General features: G+C 43.3%; 1 protein-coding gene across 1 annotated transcript; it reads right to left on the bottom strand.

The window, feature by feature from the left end:
- Positions 1–158: 158 nt before the first annotated feature.
- On the bottom strand, positions 159–12,821 carry SGCB (sarcoglycan beta). The gene is made up of 6 exons (XM_081020130.1): positions 12,669–12,821; positions 10,026–10,235; positions 6,762–6,947; positions 6,093–6,284; positions 5,221–5,352; positions 159–943 (listed from the first exon to the last, which is right to left on the bottom strand). Exons 1-6 carry the CDS (start codon positions 12,705–12,707, stop codon positions 740–742), a joined length of 963 nt encoding a protein of 320 aa, XP_080876256.1. The 5' UTR covers positions 12,708–12,821; the 3' UTR covers positions 159–739.
- Between the last annotated feature and the right edge of the window lie 9,408 nt (positions 12,822–22,229).

The raw sequence follows: 22,229 nt of genomic DNA, 5'->3' as shown, positions 1-22,229 counted from the left end.
CGGTATTAACGGTTTCAAGAAAAAGGAAACAAACTTGCAAGACGTTTTCGTCTTGCGAAGCAAGCCCATAGGGAAATTCGTCTTGCGAAGCAACTCAAAAAACGAAAAACTCTTTCGTCTTGCGAGTTTTTCGTCTTGCGAGGCATTCGTCTTGCGAGGTACCACTGTATATGAAAACAAAGGGTGGGGATGTGAATAGATCATGCACCACTAGGGGGCACATGAAGACTGCCATGTAGGCACACAACCTTTAGCCAAGGCATGGCTAGCCATTTTTGGCCCAAGGCTATGCTCACCACCCAGCCAATTTTCAGAAGCCCACATGCCAGTAGTGGGTGAGGCCATCCTATTCTCACATGCATATACACTGATCTGTGCACACCCGAAGGTTCTCACCACTTGCAGAAAGTACGCTTCCAAAGGTTAGATAAGCCAGAGATTGGTACCATTAGACCTTTCACAAAGATTTCAGTGACTTCAATTCAGCTATATCCTAAAGTACTTCCGGAGTGATGAATGTACTTAAGTACCTTACTGAAATACAGTAATATGTAGCACAAATGGTCTGATGATACGACTCACGTTTAAAAGAATCTGTTCAATGTAGTGTCTTGGGTAAAAAAAAGTGCTTCATGTAGCTCTTTTACAAGCGTGGTAAAAACAACAACAAAAAAGCTTGCAAACATGCAACTGTTTTAAACCTAACCTCTTCCTCGTTTGATAGTGCCCTGTTTTGCTTTTAATATGTATTACCGCAGGGATTAACTGAGGTTTGGCAACCCATGTTGCGGCTCTTAACTGGAATGCGGAATAGAGTCCCGTCGGAGCACATGCAAAGCTTGTAGCGTTCCCAGTCGCCATTGTTTAATTTCTCCCCATGTGAAGGACTCGGCAGTCGAGCTGTGTTGACCATCACACTTCCATTTAGAACAATGCTCTTATCCTGCCAAAGAAACATTTGCAGAAGTTAGCAACAGTATTTCCAATTGAATAAACGTATCTATTTTAATACCTTAATGTTAGAGAAACTGACTATAAGAAGCTTCCTTGTTCGGAGTTTGACTACTCAGCTTAATGTGGCAGTGGCTCTCATATCTGACAAATGACATTCCTTGTCCTGCTATTAATTAATTGGAGATGCCAGGGATTAAACCAAGGACCCTTCTGCGTGAAAAGCACAGGCTCTACCATTCAGCTGTGGGATAGCTAAGGGATCTTTGCTGTGTTAGAAACAGATATGAAAGCTAGGAGCTACATGGCACCTTAAGCCTCTAGGTTATGGGCGCAACAATGGAATGTCTAGGCACAGTTTTTTATAACAAGAATACAAGCTGAAAATGAATGAACTGCAGTTAAAATATTATGTTCGTTTTTCGCATGGTTCAGTCCTTCCCCTGCCCGCCCCATAGTATTCTTAAGAGGGTCTCTTCTCCAGTCTTAAGAGAGTAGCTGGAAGTGGGGAGGCAGAAAAAGGGCCTCCTTTCCTTTTTTTTTTTTTTTTTAAATCATATTTATTAGAATTTCCAATAATATAGAAAAATAACAGAAAGAAAAAGATAGAATACATTTAGAACCTTACTTTCATTATCTTCTTTCTGGGACTCCCTCCTCCCCCCCCCGACTATATTCCCCTTTCATTAATTTGGTTCCACAAGCTCTCACTCCCAATTTAAAACTTAATATGTTTAACCCATTAACCAATTTAAATTATACAATTTTATCATCATCCCTCATCATTAACAGAAAAAGAAAAAAGATTTTTCCCCAAGATCAACCCCAATTTCCTTCCACGAATTCCCTTTTTTTAACATGCCAAATCATAATACCATGATATACAAAAGTTATATAAAGAAATAAAAGATAAAAAGTATAAAAAGGTTCAGACAGATAGTTACATTAGCCTTTGGATTCCAAAACTCCCCCTTCCCTTCCCCGGTTTGAATTCCACATGTCCATCAGTCTATATGTTGTCAGCCTGGAGATCTCAAGTCCATGGCCAGATTTTTCCCATTCCACCTTGCCGGTTTTCTTTTAATTTGTTTATTTTAATAATGTTTAACTTCAAAAATCCAGTCTAATAGATGCCTTTAATTTCCTTGGTCTTTGCTGCTCCTCCCATTATTCTTTCCGTGTCGTAGTTAGTCCTTTGTTCTTTTTATTCCTTACTTTCTCAGGTTTCTTGTCTTGTTCAGCTGCTAAAACTTTCTTATTCCGAAATCTGGTATCTCTACAGAGGTTTGTTGTTCAGGAACAAAAACTTACGTCCAGTCCCTTCCTTTCTTCAATAGAAAATTCTATTGTCTCCTTTTAATGTAAACACCTCTGTAGACAAAATACTATGTCAGTTTTGCAGCTTTCCCAGAAGATAAGTCCTGTACGAATCCCAGAGTGATTTTCCACATACGACCACTTGTAATGTCCCGAAACCCCTCTAGGGGGATTGTAGTAACTTTATATCCTCTAATCCAAAAGTCAAATTGTTGTTCCTTATTTTCCGACAGTTTATATCCATATTGTGTCAAATTGTAACAGAATTAGCCAGCAAAGTCCTTGTAACAAAGTCCTCTTTATATTCTCCAGCTTTGACAGCTACTTTGACAGCTGTCAAAGTCTCCGTCTCTCTTCGCCAGGTTCTACGAATCGCCCCGGTTCCCAGGGGGGGTTGCATTTTCCCTCTCACCCTCCACTCTTCTCCTCCAGCACAGTTCTTGTAATTTCCCTTCGTGGAATTAATGATTTTTGTCAGCAATAAACTTCTCTTTCGATCTTGGTTACCCAGTCCTTGTTTTAGAATGTTTACAATCGGGGGGGGGGACTGACTTCCTTTTTAGATCCCCCCCGCTCGTGCCGAATCCGAAAAAAAATTTCTTTTTTTCTCCTTTTGTACCCGGTTTCCCAATTACTCACGGGTTGTTGTTGATAGTCCGAATTTCCAATGGAAGAAGTCAGCGCTCTCCGTCGAATGGCATGCGGCTGCTCTCGGCAGGGGAAGCAATGGACTCAAAGCACCACGCCACTCCCCGGCACCCGATCCGAAGCCTTTAAAAAGGCTCCTTCACGAGTTGGGAGGGCGCTAGCGGTGCCAGCCGAGTCCCCATGTCCACGGGCTCCGTGCCCGTGGTTTTTGAGGGTCCCCGCGTCGCTGGCGCGGTAGGACCCAGCCCCTGCCGAGCAGACTCCCTCCGGAGCTCGGAGGGAGTCCGCCATTCGGCGATGGCGCCAACCCGGAAGTCCGAAAAAGGGCCTCCTTTCCTTCCACTCTGCAGTTTTAATCTGAAATCACAGGCTGCACCCAGGCCGCCTAAAACAATGGGAGTTTCGAACACTGGATCGTTGTACCTTCTGGCTTAATGTGCATCACAAAACTTAAGTTATCCACCAGCCCTCCCCTCTTCTGATTGTTCTGGTATAGTTTTCAGTTCAAAAAAGCAGCAAGTGCATTAGCTGCATATTTTGAGAGAAAATACATATTTTAATATGAATTTTCATGTGAATTACAAAAAATAGATTAATGTGGAATAGGATGATATGATTTATTAGTGAATACATGTGAAAGAGGGCAAGGACTAGAACTAGCCTGAGTTACCCATCCCTGTCAAGGCTAATGCTCCATTGCAGCAGTTTTGAATGACTGGCCTTTGATCTATACTCAACTGCTACAGCATTCATTTCTTCCCCATTGGTCTGTCTTTAATAAACCCACTCCTGCAGCCTTGTCTTGGTGGGACAGTTCTAGATCCTTTGGGATAACTAGAATATAGGGTAGTTATACACATATCCTTCACTCTCAATTTGCACTGTGCTTCCGTACCGGAGAGAGTACAGCTGCAGCAGCAGCAATTCTTGCTTTGGTAAGCTGTGTGCCTAAACTTATTCTCTGCGGCTGGGATCTCAGAGGGAGAAAGCCAAAAGTAAACTCACCTACTGCACAAATATATGACAGTGTTACACTTTGAATACTCTGGCTAAATTTATACTCAGTGTGGCAAGGAACATGGACCTTTACTCTGTTTTCCCCAAGGCTCTGGAATGAAGTCTTGGATGATGTTCGGAGTTGTTATCTTTTAGCCTTTCAGTGACTGTTCCAATGGCCTTTGGGCCACTGAGTTTTAATAAGGATTTGTTGCTGTTGCAGTATTTTATTTTCATTTTGTCAGTTTTTTTAAAAAAATCATTCAATCTTCATTCTAAGTCACCTGTAATGTTGGACAGGTGAGATAGACATATTTTGAATAACTAGAGTTGCAACTATAACCAATCCAATGAATCCTTTAAATTTTTGTTCCCGTATCTAACTTACAGTCCTTATTCATCAGGTTTCCGCACCCAACCAACCTCTTTTCTGAGGCTGTGCACCTGCCTCTCTCTTTACTAGGCTCTTTCTCTATGCTGCTGTTGCCAGACATGAAACAGAAAATTCCTTCTCTTTAAAAGAGGACGGTCCGCACTTCCTTGAATGGTGGTTGCTGCAATATCTGCTTAGTGGAGACTGGGAGTAGCTTTGAAGAGCCATGCAAGGTTGAGCTTGCCATGCACTGTATCCTCTGTATCTTAGCAAAAGGGCAGCAATTAATGGTGTGCTGCGTCTTGCCAGCTATTGTTGGCAACGGGCAACTCTGCGTAACTTGTTTTGGTCAAACAAGGTCCTTTATGGAAAGGAAGAGAGTTGTAATTATTGTAGCATTGTTCGTTGTTATGCATTTGCTTTTCTGCATAACACCTAGAGAGACTGTTTTATGAGGTTTCTCATATGTGTAAATTAAATTTTGTTCTGCAGCCGGGAACAAAATGTTAGCCTAAAAAACAACACATTTTCCTTCTTTTTTTCTTTCCAGGCAAATATGTCTAAAAGAAACAGAGCTGTTTTGTTTTAGTTTTGGAATAAAATATTCCAATACAAGTTTTTGTTTGAAAGCATAGGTATGGAGTATGTGCATGTAGCTGTATCTAATAATCGAGTTTAACTTACCAGAAGTAACTATATTAAGCTGACAAAACAGTTATGTGTTTTGACCTGGAAGATGTATATATACCTATAGGTCAAATTTGAGACACGTAACAGTAAGCTATAATTTTATAAGACTTAAAAAAACCATGCCATTTTAAATCTATAGATGAGTAGATGAACCAAATCAAATCTGATTTCTTTAACTTGGTTGCAGTCATATATATAGCTCACTGAATCCATTTATACAAACTGAATATCCTGGAATTACTCACTGCTTTCAGTTCCATATTGCCCCCCATATGAAACTCGATGGTTTTGCCCATGATGAAAACACCTTCATTTCCACGGACAATGGCACGTCCATCAACCTTTATATTCAGATCACTGGTAGCATTGCTGGTAATCTGAGAAAAAAAGAGAATAGCCATGGAAAGCATTTTCTAAAAAATAGTTTTGTTTTATACACAAAAACTCACCTTCCTACAAAATTGGCCTTGCTTTTTAAACACCACCGCTCAACCGTTAAAACATTTGTTGGACGAAGGCTGCGATTCTGCAGAGACTGACCGCATATCAATGTTATTGACTGATAACAGTTAACTGCAATCTGTATTTGTGGCCTCATTTAGACAGCAGTTATATATATCGCAGGGGTAGGGGATCTTCTTACCACCACTTCTCTGAGGACTGTGTTCCCTCGGGGTGTGAGGAGTGGTTGTGGGCAAAGCACATATGTACATTCCTTCTCAACACCACATACACACTGGACTTTTAAGCTGTTGTTGCAAAGGAAGAATACTGAATTTTCAATGACCTGACATCATATGACAGCAAGTGATTGATGGATAGGCGGCCCCACCCACTTTTCAAAGTGGCCATAGAGGCTTGGTCACTACTGAATCAGGCCACTGACCAGAACCAGTTCCCTATCTCTGGTTTATAATATACTAGTAGACCTTAGGCTTCTATAGTCTCTACTGAACATGTACAAACACAGGCCATTTTAAAATGCTTAAAATAAATAACTTAGGCAAATGCTTCATCTTTTTATATGGAATGTTAGCTATAATGCAAATAAAGGTATGAGTTTAAGATTACAGCATGCATCATGTAACTTGCAGAGAAAAGTAAACAGAGATCATACCCTCTCCGTAGATGCTTTTTGAACATTCAAAATTTTTACTCCAGTTGGCAAATGAAACTCGTGAGTATTATAGTCAGTGCTAAACAAAGTATTCTGAGTCCGTGGGTCAACAAATTCCATACCAATATCACTTGTAATTGAGGTTCCATTCTTTGCAACACTAAGTTTTGTTTCCCCTTGCTGAAACACAATCTGCAGGAAAAAATGAGATGTGTTGTGTTAAATGTAACAAAGGTAATCTGCTACTTTTACAGTGCTTGGTAGCACTGTGGCTTCCTGTCAACAAACAACTTAAGACTAAATATCTTTTTTTAATCAATGAATAAGTAGCTTGCAACAAATAAAAACAAAGCAACAATTTACAGGATCAGCAATACAAAAAATACTACCACAATGGAGAAAGCAACAGCAGCCAGCAACATAAAATCAAATTACCACCCTGAGAACATTTCCCACCAATCACAAATAAAACAAGCCAGGCTTTTAACCTAGGGTCTGAAAACATAACAGTGTTGGAGCAAGGTGGGCCTCCCTGGCGAGGGGAGAGTACGTATGTACTTCTACTATGAAAGTCCTGCTTCTGGTATGCCTGTCATACTTCATCGGAGAAGGATATCCGAAGTAGCAGCTCAGATGTTGAACGCAGTACACAATAGAAGATATACTTACTGGCTGGTTCTCTCCAACAATCACCAAATCCTCATTACGTCGACCTCCGACTGTGCTCTTATACAATGGATGTATAATTCCCATGTCAGAGTCTTGTTTAAATCGCAATAAGCCGCTATCATGAAACTCCATGCTGTCACAGCCGCTGGGTCCAATGCGAATTACAGTCCAGATGATGAGCGTGATCTAAAAGAGTAAATTTAATTTTTTAAAATGTAAGTAAATTCTGAAATTGTCATGCCAGTGCTTGGATCAGATACCTTTGAGAAGAACATGTTACTTGAAAACAGGCCCACAAAACTTTCACAAAGCTGAAAACAGCCCACCAGTCATGTATGCCAACCCACTAGATGCTCAATCAATATCTGGTTTGCCTGGGACTCAAAACAAAATTCTGGTTGTCAGATTCCTGGCAGGCCACAATATTTAACTGGTGGACTGTGTTCAATTTGGTGGCTCACAAACTGCGTGGTTCTAACTTAAAAGGAGGGCATCTTCATGCATGTGTGTGAAAGGAAATTTGACAACCAAAATTAAGGCACCAATCCTAATTGAACTCAGTGCTCTTTATAAGTATATATGATCAGACTGTAAATAATTTATATTTAAAAACAATACTTGTACTTCTTTAGTTTAGGATAGGAAAAAAAAAGAGCAGCCCAGTCTTAACTCTTAGCCCACGTGACCATAGAAATTGGATTTTTGATCAGGATGCCAACCAAGACAGAGCATCCATCATTGTTGCCCGCTACTCCACTTGGTACCCCGAAATTAAGACCAATCACTCAAGGCCCTGTTACTTTGAGACTCTGACCTTCCCACAACTATGCAGGGCCTTTGTAGAATTAAGATTCCAACAGATGCCCTCAGCATATTTAGAGGGGATATATCGGGGAATGTTCCATATGGATCGCAAATGTATATATGGATGCAATCAGGTAGAGGACGTCACATGCTATCTGCTGATTTGCCCCCTGTATATAACACCCAGAGGAAAATTTCTATCACCAATTCTTATCTGGCTTCCAGGTCAATCACACAGGAAGTAACAGTTGAATTCCTAGCAGATAAACATCTCTATATTACATACCAGGTAGCCAAATTTGTTCTGGCAGCCAAGAAGCTCTGTTCCAGCTATATGAATGCACTCCAATCTTAAGTCTGAATGTTGTAAATTTCTTTTTATGTTGTAAACTACTACAGGTTGCATGTATGATTTTAGATGAAAGTTTCCTTTTATTCTGTGTCCATTGTAAAGGCCTTTGGCTATATACAATAAAAATGGGTTGATAATTCATAGTCTGGCACTGAATAATTAGCAATCCATTGAAAGGATGAAAAGCAGAAAATTGGTTAATCTCTACAGATCGTAAGAAAATTCTGCGATATATGTGGAGTGGATAAGTACATTTTTATCCTGAATTCACAGTACATCTTAGACTGCAATACAGAATGTTTACTAAGAAGCAAAATAGAATTTATTACCAGTTGTGGAGTATTTCTTTGACCTAATTAACTAAGACCTTTCCATGTATTTATTTTTAGGAATCCTTTTTTTCAAGCGTACTATGGACAGTTGGGTCCAAACAGATACACATTACCATATTGCCATTCGTCCTCTTAGTTTTAATAGGCATAAATGGCACCCAATGTTTATAATCTGCATGTACAGTTCCAAGTTTGGTTAGAAACCCTGCATATAGGTAATGAAGATAATTTCACTGAAAAGCAGCAATATTTGGAGCTTGCTTGGCACTAAAAAGGAGAAAAAAATACACCTTTAGAATTCTGTTGAGACATAATTAACCATGTATACACCAAAAACCAAATACACACAAGTTTTGTGCTCCTATTTCCCTTAGTCGTAGAAAGTTTTGAAGGTTTCAGTTAGCTTCCTTCCAGATGAGGAAGCATTGGTGATTATGCCTTTAGTAATACAGTACCGTATCTTTCACTGTACAAGACACACTTTTCCCCTCCTAAAAAGTAAGGGGAAATGTGTGCGCGTCTTCTGGAGCGAATGCAGGCTGCACAGCTTTCGCTGAAGCCAGGAGAGCAAGAGGGATCGATCCCTCTTGCTCTCCTGGCTTCGCTTCGCTGAAGGGGCGCTGCGTAGCTTTCCCTCTCTGCGCAGTGCCCCTTCAGTGAAGCGGCAGGAGAAGTGGAGCCCCTTCCATTTCTCCTCCCGCTTTGCTGAAGGAGCGCTGATCAGAGAGGGAGAGAACATTTTTTTTCTTGTTCTCCTCTAAAACTAGGTGCGTCTTATGGTCAGGTGCATCTTATAGAGCGAAAATACGGTATATTTCATTAAAAAGCTTGCAAATATACAGATTTAAGAGTAAGTGGCAAGTAAACTGACATGTATACATGCCATACTAGTGTCAAATCAGCAGCATTCCATCACATGATTTCTCTTTCAGAACTTAGGGCTCCTTTATCTTCTTCCTTTCCAGGTCTCTTGACCCCCCCATACACCTCACTCTGCAGCCTCTTCCTAACCTGCAGTTGGATGGATGTAAGCTGCCCATCCAAACAACCAGTGACCTGCTAGTTTGCTCGTTCTCAAATTCAGTGACCAAGCCATGCCAAAGATAAATAGAAGCATTGAAGAACAGCTTTGGTTCCTTGCATCTGGTTGGTTAGGCCCTATTTAAGTCAATAGAGCTCCACTTCTGCAAATATATTCACAGTGTTCGTCTAGTGCAGGGGTCTGCAACCCGCGGCTCCGGAGCCGCATGTGGCTCTTTTACACCTTTGCCGCGGCTCCGGGGCGGATACTAGTGAGGGGAGGAGGCGCATTGTGCGCCCCGACACTCTCCACTGTGGCGGGCGCTGTACTGGCTGTGACGTCGCATGGGGGCGGTGTGTGCGTTAGTCACGCACCGTCCCGACGTCACCTTCCCACCCGCCCGCCCGCTACATTGTAAGGGGCATGTACACTGGTCACTGCATTGAAAGGGGGCATGTACGCTGGTCACTGTTTTGAAGGGGAGTGAAGAACACACACACAAAAAAGGTAACTTGTTAAGTTAATGTTTATTTCTATGAGGAGGAGTAATTCTGAGGGGTCAAACAAAGAAATAATAAAAAAGTGACAAAAAAGTTATTTTTATAATGACGAGTTTTGCGGCTCCCAGTTTTTTTTTCTTCGGAAACGGGTCCAAGTGGCTCTTTTTGTCTTAAAGGTTGCAGACCCCTGGTCTAGTGGTCTAACTTAACAATATAAGCACGATCACAGTATTTTGATTAGCTTGTTCTACTTACAATCAAATTGATGACAGCCAAAATAAACAGGAGGACTATCACACAAATGGCCAAGTTGCCTTTTCTGCCTCGCAAGCCAGTTTTGTGCAGACGATCTTCATCAATTGGAATATATCCAGCCTTGAAGTTACTGTTGTGTTCTTTGTTAATATTCCTCCGCTCCACAGCTTTCTCACGCATCGATTTCTTCACGGGACCATTAGAACTTTGCTAAAAATAATTTTAAAATAAGTTCCCCAAACGATATATTAAGTCCAACATATCCTATTCATAACAAGATGATATGAATTTTCATTTCTGCCACAATAGGATTTTCACAGTAGGAACTGTTTAAAAGAGCCCAACTTGTAAAGAAAATATTTGCAAAGTCTTGAGAATGTAGCTATACAGTACCGTGTTTGAATTTGCTGCAAAAGCAGTTACATTTAGCTGCAGCAGAGGACTGCTTCAATAATAATAATAATAATAATAATAATAATAATAAAAGTTTATTTATATCCCGCCCTCCCCAGCCGAAGCTGGGCTCAGAGCGGCTAACAACATTAAAATGATACAACATTCTATAGTGACATTCCTATGTTGGATGCTAGTCCTATGGGGGGGGGGGGAGAATATGAGTACACTTTTTTTGTTGCATGTACCTGTATATGCAGTGTAGCTCTTCACCCAGTAATTTCTCTGTAATAGAGCCAGGTTGTTCATATAAAATAACTACATAAACAGCTAAGCATAACTCCTAGCTACTACGAGTTATGTACTACGCTGTATACGCTATGTACTATGCTGTATACATAAAGGCAATTCAGTTCCAAACATTCAAGCAAGTGTAAGAGGGAGTTTGAGATAGTAGCTGAGAACTGGAAGGGGCTGAGAGCCCAATTGTATGGTGCCAGGAGCCTCCAGGCTGTCACTATTTTGCCAGAGGGATTCAGTTGCACACCAGAAATTTAGGTTTCTAAAATAAAAGTGGACCAAAGGGCTATGTTGCAACAAATCCGCTTTCTTTTAAAAAGGGCCTTTTTGCCGTTAGGAAAGTGATGCACCAAAAATGTGATAACAATTTGATTGATTGATTGATTGATTGGAAGGCAAATAACATCCCTGTGAACAAATCAGGATGAATGATCAATAAAGAGTGGATACCATGCAAGCTTTGTGCAAGAAAATTGGATGAGTGCTCTATAAAGAGGTCATTTGAAGGAGCCCTTGGTCAAACCTTTTTTGGGGGGGGGCAGGGAGAGAGAGACACATACTAAAAGCACAAGCAAGATTTGCACAACACCAAATTGCTCCTGGACCAGAGAGCAAAGTCTTTAAAGCAAAAGGTTGTGCCCTTTGCTGTACAGTGGTACCTTGGTTTACAACCATAATCTGTTTCGGAGGTCCGTTTGCAAACCAAAACAGGTCGTAACCCAAGGCGAGCTTTTGCCAATGGGGCCTCCTCCCCAATATTGTTTGTAATTTAAAAAAAAAAAAAGGGTTGTAATCGAAAAAAAGTTGCAAACCGGGACACGCACTTCCGGGTTTGACGTGCTTGTATGCAAACTAAGACGTATGCAATCCAAGGTACCACTGTACTTGGTTCTGTGCCATCAAAACGTTTTCAGAGAAGATTATTATTATTATTTTATTATCTATTGAATTTATATACTCCACTTTGAAAGTCTCTGATCGTATTCCCCGGAAGTCTCCCTTAAATCCCTATATATGCTTTGCCCCCCTCCTAGTCCTCCAAGGCTAAGGAAAGTCCTGTCGTGGACTACAACTCCCATAATCCCTGACCCATGGCCGTGCAGGCTGGGGCGGATGGGAGATGTAGTCCAACAGCTTCTCGGCACGCCATTGGTCGCTCCGCCCTCAAGCCTCCTTCGCGTTTGCTCGAGGGTGAAGCGACACTCAGTCGGATCCTCTGCGCGCAGGCGCAAGACGCTCCCTATCTCTTTCTCCGCCCTCAGGCGGCTATTTTTGCTACGGCGCCCATTCACTTGGGAAGCCGCCGCCGCCCTTCCGAGCCTGTCAAACGGGCCTCGCGAGTCGCCTCACGCGCACTAGGGGGCTGGTTCTAATTTCAGAAAGCCGGGCGAAAGGCAGACATGATACGTGTCCAGGCGACAAATGCCACGAATAATGAGCTATTAATAAAAATAATAAAATAAGAGCAACGAATGTCCTGAGGGGAAAAGGGAAGGGGCCGCGTAGGTTGGCGCGCCCGACTCCGCTGCTTCCCTGAGGCGGCTCGGCTACGGCAGAAGCCCGGGCGCCGCGTTCGGGTTGCCATATTTCAAAAGAATAATAATAATAATAATAATAATAATAATAATAATAAAAAACCACCAGGATACCCCGGTTAGCAAATGCTCCGATAATTTCGGAGCTTTTACAAGGCACGGTTTAACCCCCGTCGCCGGTTTCATTGGCCCAGTTCCCGATCAAAAATATCCCGGGAGGACGTTCATTTTCGGAGGCGAATTCCGCGACGCGCCCTGAGGCGAAGGGGCCGGTTCGGTGCCGGCCTCCTCAAGCCGAAGCCGCCTCTTTCTTCCCCGCCCCGTTGATATCTGGGGACGGTAAAATGAAGGAGCGCGCGCGTTTCCCTCCTTTTCCCGCCCGAAGCCGGAGCCAGGCAAGGCGCCGGGGACTGACCTGCTCGGAGGTGATCGCTGCCGCTGAGGCGACCGCCATCTTGGGCTCTTCTCGTTCCTTCCGCGGAAGGGAGAGCGAGGCTTGGCGCCTTTGGCGGAGGAGGAAAGGGGCGCGGGAGCCGCACCCGCCATGCCCGCTCCTTAAAAGGGACAAGGCGGCCGAGGGAGGGCAGGAGAAAGACAGAGCCTCCGACATTTCTCTGAGGAAAAGAGGGACGTCCCACTCCATAAGGATAATCATATCCCACACATCTTCTGGGGTTGCCTCAGCCACTCAGGGCGGCCTCCCACATGTATAAAAACATCATAAAACATTATTTTTTTTAAAAAAATAAACTTTGGTATACAAGATTGCCTTCAGAGGGCTGGGGGTCGGATAACTCCCAGCATTTCTCCCATGAAAATAGAGACGTCCAATTCCATAATGACAATTTTATTATTTACACCCAGAAAAGACTCCCTGCAACGTTTGGCGGTGGAAACACTACGTTTCCCAGCACCCGAGAAAATGAGCCCTCTGCGCCCTAACCCCCAGGGTCAGGATTTCGCCAATAATCCGATATCGTCCAATTCACTCCAAAACGGTGCCAAACACCCAGAAAAGTCTCCCTTCAACTTTTGGCAGTGAAAACACTACATTGCTCAGAACCCCAGAAAATGAACCCTCAGCGCCGTAACCACCGGGGGTCAGGATTTCACCAAAAATCTGACTTCGTCCGATTCAGTTTAAAACGGCGCCAAGCACCCAGAAAAGGCTCCCTGCAATGTTTGGTGCTGAAAACACTACGTTTTACGGTTTCTCACAATTTTAGCCTCGCAGCCCTTATCTGTGGGGTCAAGAAAACCCAACATTGTCCAATGAACTCGAAAGCGATGCTAAATACTGGGATAAGGCCCCCTGGATGGTTTAGCAGTTTAAACTCTACATTTCACGTCGCCCCAGTGGCGTAGCATGGGTTGTCAGCACCCGGGGCAAGGCAAGTAATTTGCGCCCCCTAACCCGTGGATTTGCGCCCCCTAACCCTAACCCCCAGATGTTGCGCCCGGTGCGGCCGGCCCCCCCTGCACCCCCCACGCTACGCCACTGCGTCGCCCCACAATATTAGCTCTCGGCGCCCTAACCCGCTGAGTCTCGGTTTTGCCAAAAAGCCTTTGTCATCCACTTGCAGCACCATATGCTGCCAGCGTTTTCAGCTGCAGACAGTTATTTCCCATATATTCAATAAACGTTTCCCAATCTTCTTTAAAGAAGATTAAAGAAAACACCTTTTTCTTTTAACCGGGCATGGGAACCTATGGCCAGCCAGAGGCTACTCTTGGTCTCTGACTCCCATCATTCCCAGTCTGCATGGCCAATGGCCAGGGATGCTGGGAACTGTAGATCGGCAAACAACACTCAAGAAAATGAAGCAGAGCTCGCCCCAGAACAGCAACAAAGGTATATATTTGCATTTGTGCATGGTAGAAAGAGCAGAGGCAATGGACAGGACTAATGGCTTCGCTCGAAGAAGGTTGTATTATATATTTGTGTCCTTGAAACCATGCTTTAGCTTCCTAGCCAGTCGGAATTTGGTTCTCATCCAGACATATGCAACGCTGGCATGAAGAAACATCATCCATCTCTCCCTTTCTGTACTTTTGACAATGGCCCTTTGTGAAATGTTGACTTTTAGGGAAGCTATTCAGTGGGGATTTTTTTGTGGGGAGGAACTTTGCGATGAAGGACAATTTAGATCATGCCATTCTCCCTTTGTTGGGTCATATCAGGAAACATAGGTGGCGGGGAGCTTTTTGGAACCGTACTTTCTCCGTTTGGATCAGGCCATGTTCCTCAGAGAATCAAACTTCCATAAGTTTTTGTGTCCATTCTTCCTTTGCTGGTACATCTGCTTCTTTCCATTTTGGGGCCAGTAGCATTCTTGCTGCTGTAGTAGCATGCATAAATAAAAGTTTCTATACAGTTTGGGTAGTTCTGTCCCTATAATTCCCAAAAGAAAAGCTTCTGGTTTTTTAAAAGGGTTATTTTGAACATGGGTTTTAGAATCTTTCAAATTCTGTGCAGAACATTTCCTGATACAGTACTCATATTTACATGACCACCGCATACTGATCGGGGTTCCCTCCGCCTTGTGGCGCTTCCTGGAATGCCAGTTTAAAAGGCATGTTTTTCCAGCCTACAGAACTGACAAATTGGTGCAGCTGAGAGATCGGAGCTCCTTGTGGCCCGCTGCCAAGATGTCTTAACTGGAAAGTCTGACTGTAGGCCTTCTTGGCCTAAAGGAGTGGTGAAAATAAAAAGAAAGCCCTGCATGGCAAATGCCTATTCTGCCTCCGAGCAAAAGCCAGAAGTGGCATTTCTGGTTTCGCTAGAGCCTTGCTGGCGGTACTCCTTAGTAGGAAATTGATGTTGGTGGTTGCATCGTCAAATAGCAGCAACCATTGCTCACAGCCTAAATGTAGTGCACTAATGCAAGGTACGATTTATATCAGCGCACCTCCTAATGTTTGAAAAAATGTGCCAATTGTAGGGCGCTTGGCGTATTTACTGTGCAAAGACTTCAGAGATGTGCAGGATAGATGCTTTTTGAGCACAGGGCTGGGGACACGATAGTCCTCCAGATTATGCACACCCTCCAACATTTCTCCAATGAAAAAAGGGGTGCTCCAATCAATAAAAATACAGTGGTACCTCGGTTTTCGAATGTAATCCATTCCGGAAGACCATTCGTGTTCTGAAATGTTCAAAAACCAAAAACTCAACAGCTGACAACTAGGCCTCAGGACATTGCACTCAGCGGAAGCCATGTGGCGTGTTCAACTTCCAAGGCATGTTCGAAAACAAACATTTACTTCCGGGTTTACGGTGTTCGAAAACCGAAATGTTTGTCAACGGAGACGTTCGAAAACCGAGATATCACTGTAATAATAATAATATTTATAAGCCACCCATCTGATTGGGTTGCCCCAAGCTATGCTGGGAAGCTTCCAACATATATAAAAATGAAATAAAACATTTTAAAACTTCACTACATAGGGCTGGTACAAGGGTCAGGCAATTCCATACCCTCCAAAAGTTCTCTGATGAAAAGGGAGATGTCCTAAGGAGAAGCAGGAAATTCTTGGATCAAATCAGAAATGGGAGCAGCTTCTGTAAATTCAGGACTGTCCCTGGAAAATCGGGAGGCTCCTTCCTCTGTTAATCTCTCCTTATTTAATGACAGGTAAAGGCAAGTTGTTGGCTCAGTGGATCCTTGGACGTAAATCAAAATTGGCGTCATGTTTAGAATGTTAAGACAGCAACAGAAGAAACTGCCTTCTGCTAGGGTGGGCCATTGTCCTACTCCTTCTTCTTTGGTGATCACTCGTAGCCAAATAAGATTGTCTTCCATAAGCACAGTTTTAAAAGTGAGTCCGTAAGTGACTGTGGAGACCAATTGTGGATGCACACGTCCTTCCACAGTGGGGACATAGGCTTCCAGGCGGGAGCTGATCCTGGTGAGGGTTTGCCAAACATGCTTTCCTCTTAGCTTGTTTCTCCCTTTTGTCCTGAGTTCGAATGTCTTCAAAGCCCATGACACCTTTGGTAAAAGGTGTTCTCCAATTAGAGCACTCGCAGGCCGGTGTTTTCCAGTTGTTGGTGTTTATACTACTTTTTTTTTAGATTTGCCTTGAGAGAGTCTTTAAACCTCTTTTGTTGATCACCAGCATTATGCTTTCTATTTTTAAGCTGGGAATAGGGTGGTTGCTTTGGAAGACGATCATCAGGCGTCTGAACAGCATGACCAGTCCAACAAATTTGATGTTGAGGAATTATTGCTTTGACACTGGTGATATTTGCTTCTTCCAGTACACTGGCATTAGTTTGCCAAGTGTCTTCCCAAGTGATGTATAAAATTTTTCGGAGACACTGTTGATGTAATCTTTCGTGGAGTTGGAGATGGTGTTTATAAGTGGTCCATGTTTCAGAAGCGTACAGCAAGTTGGTAGTGCGATAGCTTTGTGAACAAGCATTTGGTTTCCCTGCGAATGTCCCGGTCCTCAAACACTCTGCGCTTCAATCGAGAGAAAACTGCACTCACAGAGCTCAGGCGATGCTGGATTTCAGCTCAGTGCTGTCTGCACTGACTGCCTGGCAGCATCTGTCCAGGATTTCAGACCAGGTTCTCATCCAGCCTGCCTGGAGATGCTGCAGTTTGAACCTGAGACCTTCTGCACAGAAAAAAGATGTTCTAGCCGCCAAGCTGAGGCTAAAGAGCCTGTTTCCTTACAGCTTCTTATTTTTACAATTTGCAGCTCGCAAGGAGAATAATTGGGCAAGTTTTATAGGTCTTGTAATGTTTTTGTTTTATTGCATTGCATTAGAGCAACATCATAATTAGAGGCTTGTTATTGGTGTTACCAAGGTTCTCTTGAATAGCTCCGCCTAATATAAGAACCGGTTTATCTCTGACATTTCTAAACTGCTTACCTGGAGCTGACATGATTACAGAGACATGCCCTCTAACTGTACCTAGAGGTTACAGTTTCATATGGGTGGGGTAGAAAATGTGCCAAAGATTGTATTAAAACTTTGAGGACGGTCACATTCTTACAGTTTTCAAGGCAAGGCGAGGCTGCTTTACCTGTAAATATGAGGTAGCTGAGCAACCCCCTCTCTTTTATCTTTTTTTTTACTTCCTTCTTTTAGCAAACAGTTTCCCGGAACATTCTGTCCAAGCAACTGGGCTGTTGTGAGCGGCCAAACCAGGGCATGAAATGGCAGCAATGCATTTGCGCTGGCAGCCCGGAAGCACTGTTCCAGCTATGTGATTGCACTCCGAATTTAAGCCTTAATGTTGTGCATTTCTTTTTATGTTGCAAACTGATGCAGGTTACGATTTTGGATTAAAGTCTCCTTTTATTCCCTGTCGTCCATTGTAAAGGCCTTTGGCGATACACAGAAAAAATTGATTTGGGAAATGCCCATCTCCTTATAGGGAAGCCACAGAGAGTTGTGCTTGCCCCAAGTGCAAGGCCTGTGCCCTGTCTCATCCAAACAGGGTGACATTTAGAAAAGCAACAGCAGAGGGCTTGGGAATCTTGGACTGGTCATGTTGTTTGGATGCCTGATGATCGTCTTCCAACGCAACTACTCTATTCCGAACTTAAAAATGGAAATCATAATGCTGGTGGTCAACAAAAGAGGTTTAAGGACTCTCTCAAGGCAAATCTTAAAAAATGTAACATAAGCACCAACAACTGGGAAACACCTTCCTGAGAGTGCTCCAACTGGAGAACAGCCTTTACCAAAGGTGTCATGGGCTTTGAAGACGCTAGAACTGAGGACAAAAGGGAGAAACGTGCTAAGAGGAAGACACACTTGGCAAATGCTTACCATGATCAACTCCTGCCCGGAAACCTATGTCCCCACTGTGGAAGAACGTGTGGATCCAGAATTGGCCCCCACAGTCACGTACAGACTCACTCTTAAGACCGTGTTCATGGAAGACAATCTTACTTGGCTACGAGGGATCACCAAAGAAGAAGAAGACCTGCAGCCAACATCAAGGCATACCTCATAGCATTTGAATGAGCAAATGGCTAAGGTGAGGTCAGATGTGATCTATGATCGGAGCCTGGGAGAAGCCTAGTGTAAAAATCGGGAGGACCCAGAGCTGTAGCTAGGGAGTGGGGCTAGCTGGGGTTTCTTTTGCCCCAGGTGAAGTCTCCAGAGGGGCTCCATTGAGGCTCCCAGCCTGCGCAGGTTTGTGCCAAAATGGGTCTTTGACCCGGGTGAAATAAAGCCTCATTTTGCCCTGAGGAGGACCTATGCCTTGGATTCATGTTTTTGTGGCACCATCTTCCTTCTCCACCCAAACGCTTTCTCAGAATCCCATGTGTGTTCCCCAAACCAGGACCCCTAGGCTGCCACCTAAGTCTACAATTTCCTGCTCAAATGCTTCCGTCGCACTCAGTCTCAGTTTCACTTCCCTAATGGAAGATATTACTCAGGAGGAGCTGCCAAACACAGAGGAGCACGAAATGCCCATTTCCCCCTTTGAACTGGTCAGATTTCTGAATGTGCTTCTCTGTGGATTTCATTAGCAGGCTGCTGCACACCTGAAAACGAATGCACTCAGAAGCCACCTCCTCCATAGAAGTCAATGGATATTTCTGGTGCACAAAGTCTCCTGCATCAGTCTGAAAATGATTGCGGGAGGGACGGAGGGGTTTCCATTAGAAAAAAAAGTATGAACATTGCTTAAGTGTAACCAGGCAGATTGCAGAATGGCTATTCCTAAATCTCAAACTGAAATGAAAACATGTTCCAAATACAATGGAGGAAATATGACTTTATATTAATTTGTACTCAAATCTGCCATCAGTTCAGAGAAACTAGATGTTAGGGAAAATCCTTGATGTCCTCCTAGCCCAAATAATAGTTATTATTGCTAGTTGGTATTCCAACAATTTGTTATTAATCAATAAGTGGTTTCTTCAGTTTTGTACATGAATCTTGGTTTCACTTTGGCTACCTCTGTCCTTACCGAAAATATATCAAATCCAAAGCGTTTCAATGCTATTCCAAGTCAAAAAATAGAAAAGAGTAAGGAAGGCAAGGGTTGCTTCAGACCTCTTCATTGTTGCACAAATGTGCCCTTGCTGAAAACTTAATTCTCTGATTTCTCATCTTTCACAGAGAGAAATGTTGTAATCTGCAAACTACCAGGGGCTTATCTGCATTACAGACTTAAACTGGTTCAACAGCTATGCCTTCTCCTCAAGGAGCAGTAGCTCTGGACAAGAGTCTAAAGATCTCTTGAACCCCTCTCACAAACTACAGTTCCCAGGATTCTTGGGGGGGGGGGAGCCATGACAGTTATCCAGGCATATGTGTATGCAAACTACAGAAATTTTGAGCATAGCACACAGGCCCCTGCGCTCATACAAATGATAAAGCAATTTTATGTAATCTCTGCTCACTCAAAAATTCACTGCGGATTATTCCCAGGTAAATACAATCTCATGAATTTGTTGTAGGGATTACTATAGTAATATATGTGAAAGTCCTTGAACGCTCCAAAGTACCATACAGTACAATCCTATGCCACCTGGGATAGCTCACTCAGCAGAGCACAAGACCGTTATTCTCAGGGTAGTGAGTTCGAGACCCATGTTGGGCAAAAGTTTCCTGCTTTGACGGGGGTTGGAATAGATGATCCTTACGATTCTTTCCAACTCTACAATTCTATGATTCTCCTGTATTCATAAGGAATCTGTACAACTAACTGTGGAGTATAATAATAATAATAATAGTAATAATAATAATAATTGCAACATCATCATTGATGATGATGATATTCTTACAATTTCAGATCGGGAAAGGAGGCAGCATGGGGGGGAGACTAAGGCTCCAACTGAATGAGCTGCCTCTTCCTAAGGCTGTTTCCTCCTTCCCTTACCAGATCACATGGCAAAGTTCTCCCAAAATTTAGGGGACTTTCAAAAGCAGCTTGCTGTTCAAAGCGGGTAGGCAGAGAGCCCGAGATCCCCATAGGCACAGCCAAACTTGCATGCCGTATGTCTGGGTCTCCTGGACATGTCCTGAAATCAGCCAGCAAAAGGGCGTCCGGGTGGATTTTCGGCAAAACGTCTGGGAAAACCTCGGACGTATGGCAAGTAGGGTGATTTTTTTATTTTAAAAATCCCAAAGTCCCAAAATGATTTTTTGGGGGGAACTGTTCCCTCAAAAAAGCTCAACAACTTTTAGACCAAAAAAAAAAGCACAACAATTTTGTCTGGATTTTCCCTTTGGGGAATATGGCAACCCTAGAAGACACTGAAAAGTTGCCCTATTGGTCCCCACTGATAGAACCAAACAATGCTTTTTTTCTGAGGGTACACAGGGGTACGCATACCCCTAAACAGTTTGTGAATCTTTGTACTTTTGTCCATTTATTTTCCCCGATTTGAACTATAAAATGGTGATTTTCTTGAGTCAAAATGAGAGTACTGTACCCCTAAACATTCTTTTAGAAAAAAGAACCAGAACCAGTCATTCAAAAGAATGACGCCGTAGCATTTCTCCCTCCCCCCGGCCCTGACCTCCGTTGCATAATAACGCAAGCAGGAATTACTGCTTTCAGAAATATTTCTGATGGTGGCTGCTTCCTCTTCTGCAGCAGCGTTGGTTTTGAGTCACGGATTCTGTCGAACGAGATGCACAGGGCAGGATGAGATTTTGTGCTTTGCACAAACTCATCAGGTCAGATTCGCCTCAAAACAGCGGGTTGTGTGTGTGTGTAATGTCAGATGGATGGCGTATACCTGGATTTCTATAACCCTCAGTGTTTTGTTTGGAGGGCTCCAAGCAACTGTCAAGAGAGATCAGAAGGACTTACTTATTGTTTCTCAATTAGTTTCCCTTTTTGTTTCTTTTCCAAAAACTGGAAGTAGCTTTAGACTGAGGGGTGGGGTGCATTTTTAGTTTTATTTAGCCAGATAAACGGTTGAAAGTGGACAGAAACAATCAAATTGTCACAATCTCTGCTCCAACCTCCAATGGTATCAACGACTTCAGGTGTGCTATAACACCAGGTGAGTACAACAGAATCATTCCCCCCTCCCGCGATGGAATTCATGACATTCTAAGGGTGGGTACTCCAGATTGCATAGGTAAAAAGGTAAAGGTAAAGGACCCCTGGACGGTTAAGTCCAGTCAAAGGTGACCATGGGGTTGCAGCGCTCATCTTGCTTTCAGGCTGACGGAGCTGGCGTTTGTCCACAGACAGATTTCCGGGTCATGTGGCCAGCATGACTAAACCAATTCTGGTGCGACGGAACACTGTGACAGAAGCCAAAGCGCATGGAAAAGCTGTTTACCTTCCCGCACAGCGGTACCTATTTATCTACTTGCACTGGTGTGCTTTCAAACTGCTAGGTTGGCAGGAGCTGGGAAAGAGCAACGGGAGCTCACCCTGTCACGGGGATTTGAACCATCAACCTTCTGATCAGCAAGCCCAAGAGGCTCAGTGGTTTAGACCACAGCACCACCCGTGCATAAAGTGAGCTTGTCAACAATCCTTGAAATCAGGATTGAATAAAATAAAAAATTCAACCCCCCAAAAAAAATTTTATAGGGGGAGCTTGGCTCCTAGGCTGGCAGCAGTTCCCATTGAACTATCTATGGCCATATTTCAAACAGTGAAAATCTATACAGAAAAGTTGTTGAACTTGCTTCAGCAAAATCGCAAGGGGAGAAAAGATGCCATTACGTCTGGATTTTCCCGGAGATTTTTCTACACGGACTAGACTATTTAACTACTGTACCTGCTTCACACATCCCCAGTGCAGTGCACCCCCCAAATATATATATATATATGTACACATACACACACACTGGGAACCATAGTTCAGGGGTGCTGGGAATTATAGCTCTGGCCAGGGATCAAATGCAGTTCCCAGTATTCTTCTTTGGGGTAGGTGGGTGAGCTTTCAGATGACTATACAGTAACAAAAGATCTTCCTGATTGAGATTCTACACATCATTTGCTAACCTTTTCACTGCCTGATAGAGGAGTAG

Source organism: Podarcis pityusensis, assembly GCF_964106645.2.
Source record: "Podarcis pityusensis genome assembly, chromosome: 9".
NCBI classification, from domain to species: Eukaryota; Metazoa; Chordata; class Lepidosauria; order Squamata; family Lacertidae; genus Podarcis; species Podarcis pityusensis.
This window is presented reverse-complemented; position numbering and strand designations above follow the sequence as displayed.

Coding starts and splice junctions, on each gene's coding strand:
- SGCB (XM_081020130.1), bottom strand. CDS start 12,707: ATGGCGGTCGCCTCAGCGGCAGCGATCACCTCCGAGCAG. Junction 10,236..12,668: donor CAGCGATCACCTCCGAGCAG/GTCAGTCCCCGG, acceptor AATTATTTTTAG/CAAAGTTCTAATGGTCCCGT. Junction 944..5,220: donor GCAATATGGAACTGAAAGCA/GTGAGTAATTCC, acceptor TTTCTTTGGCAG/GATAAGAGCATTGTTCTAAA.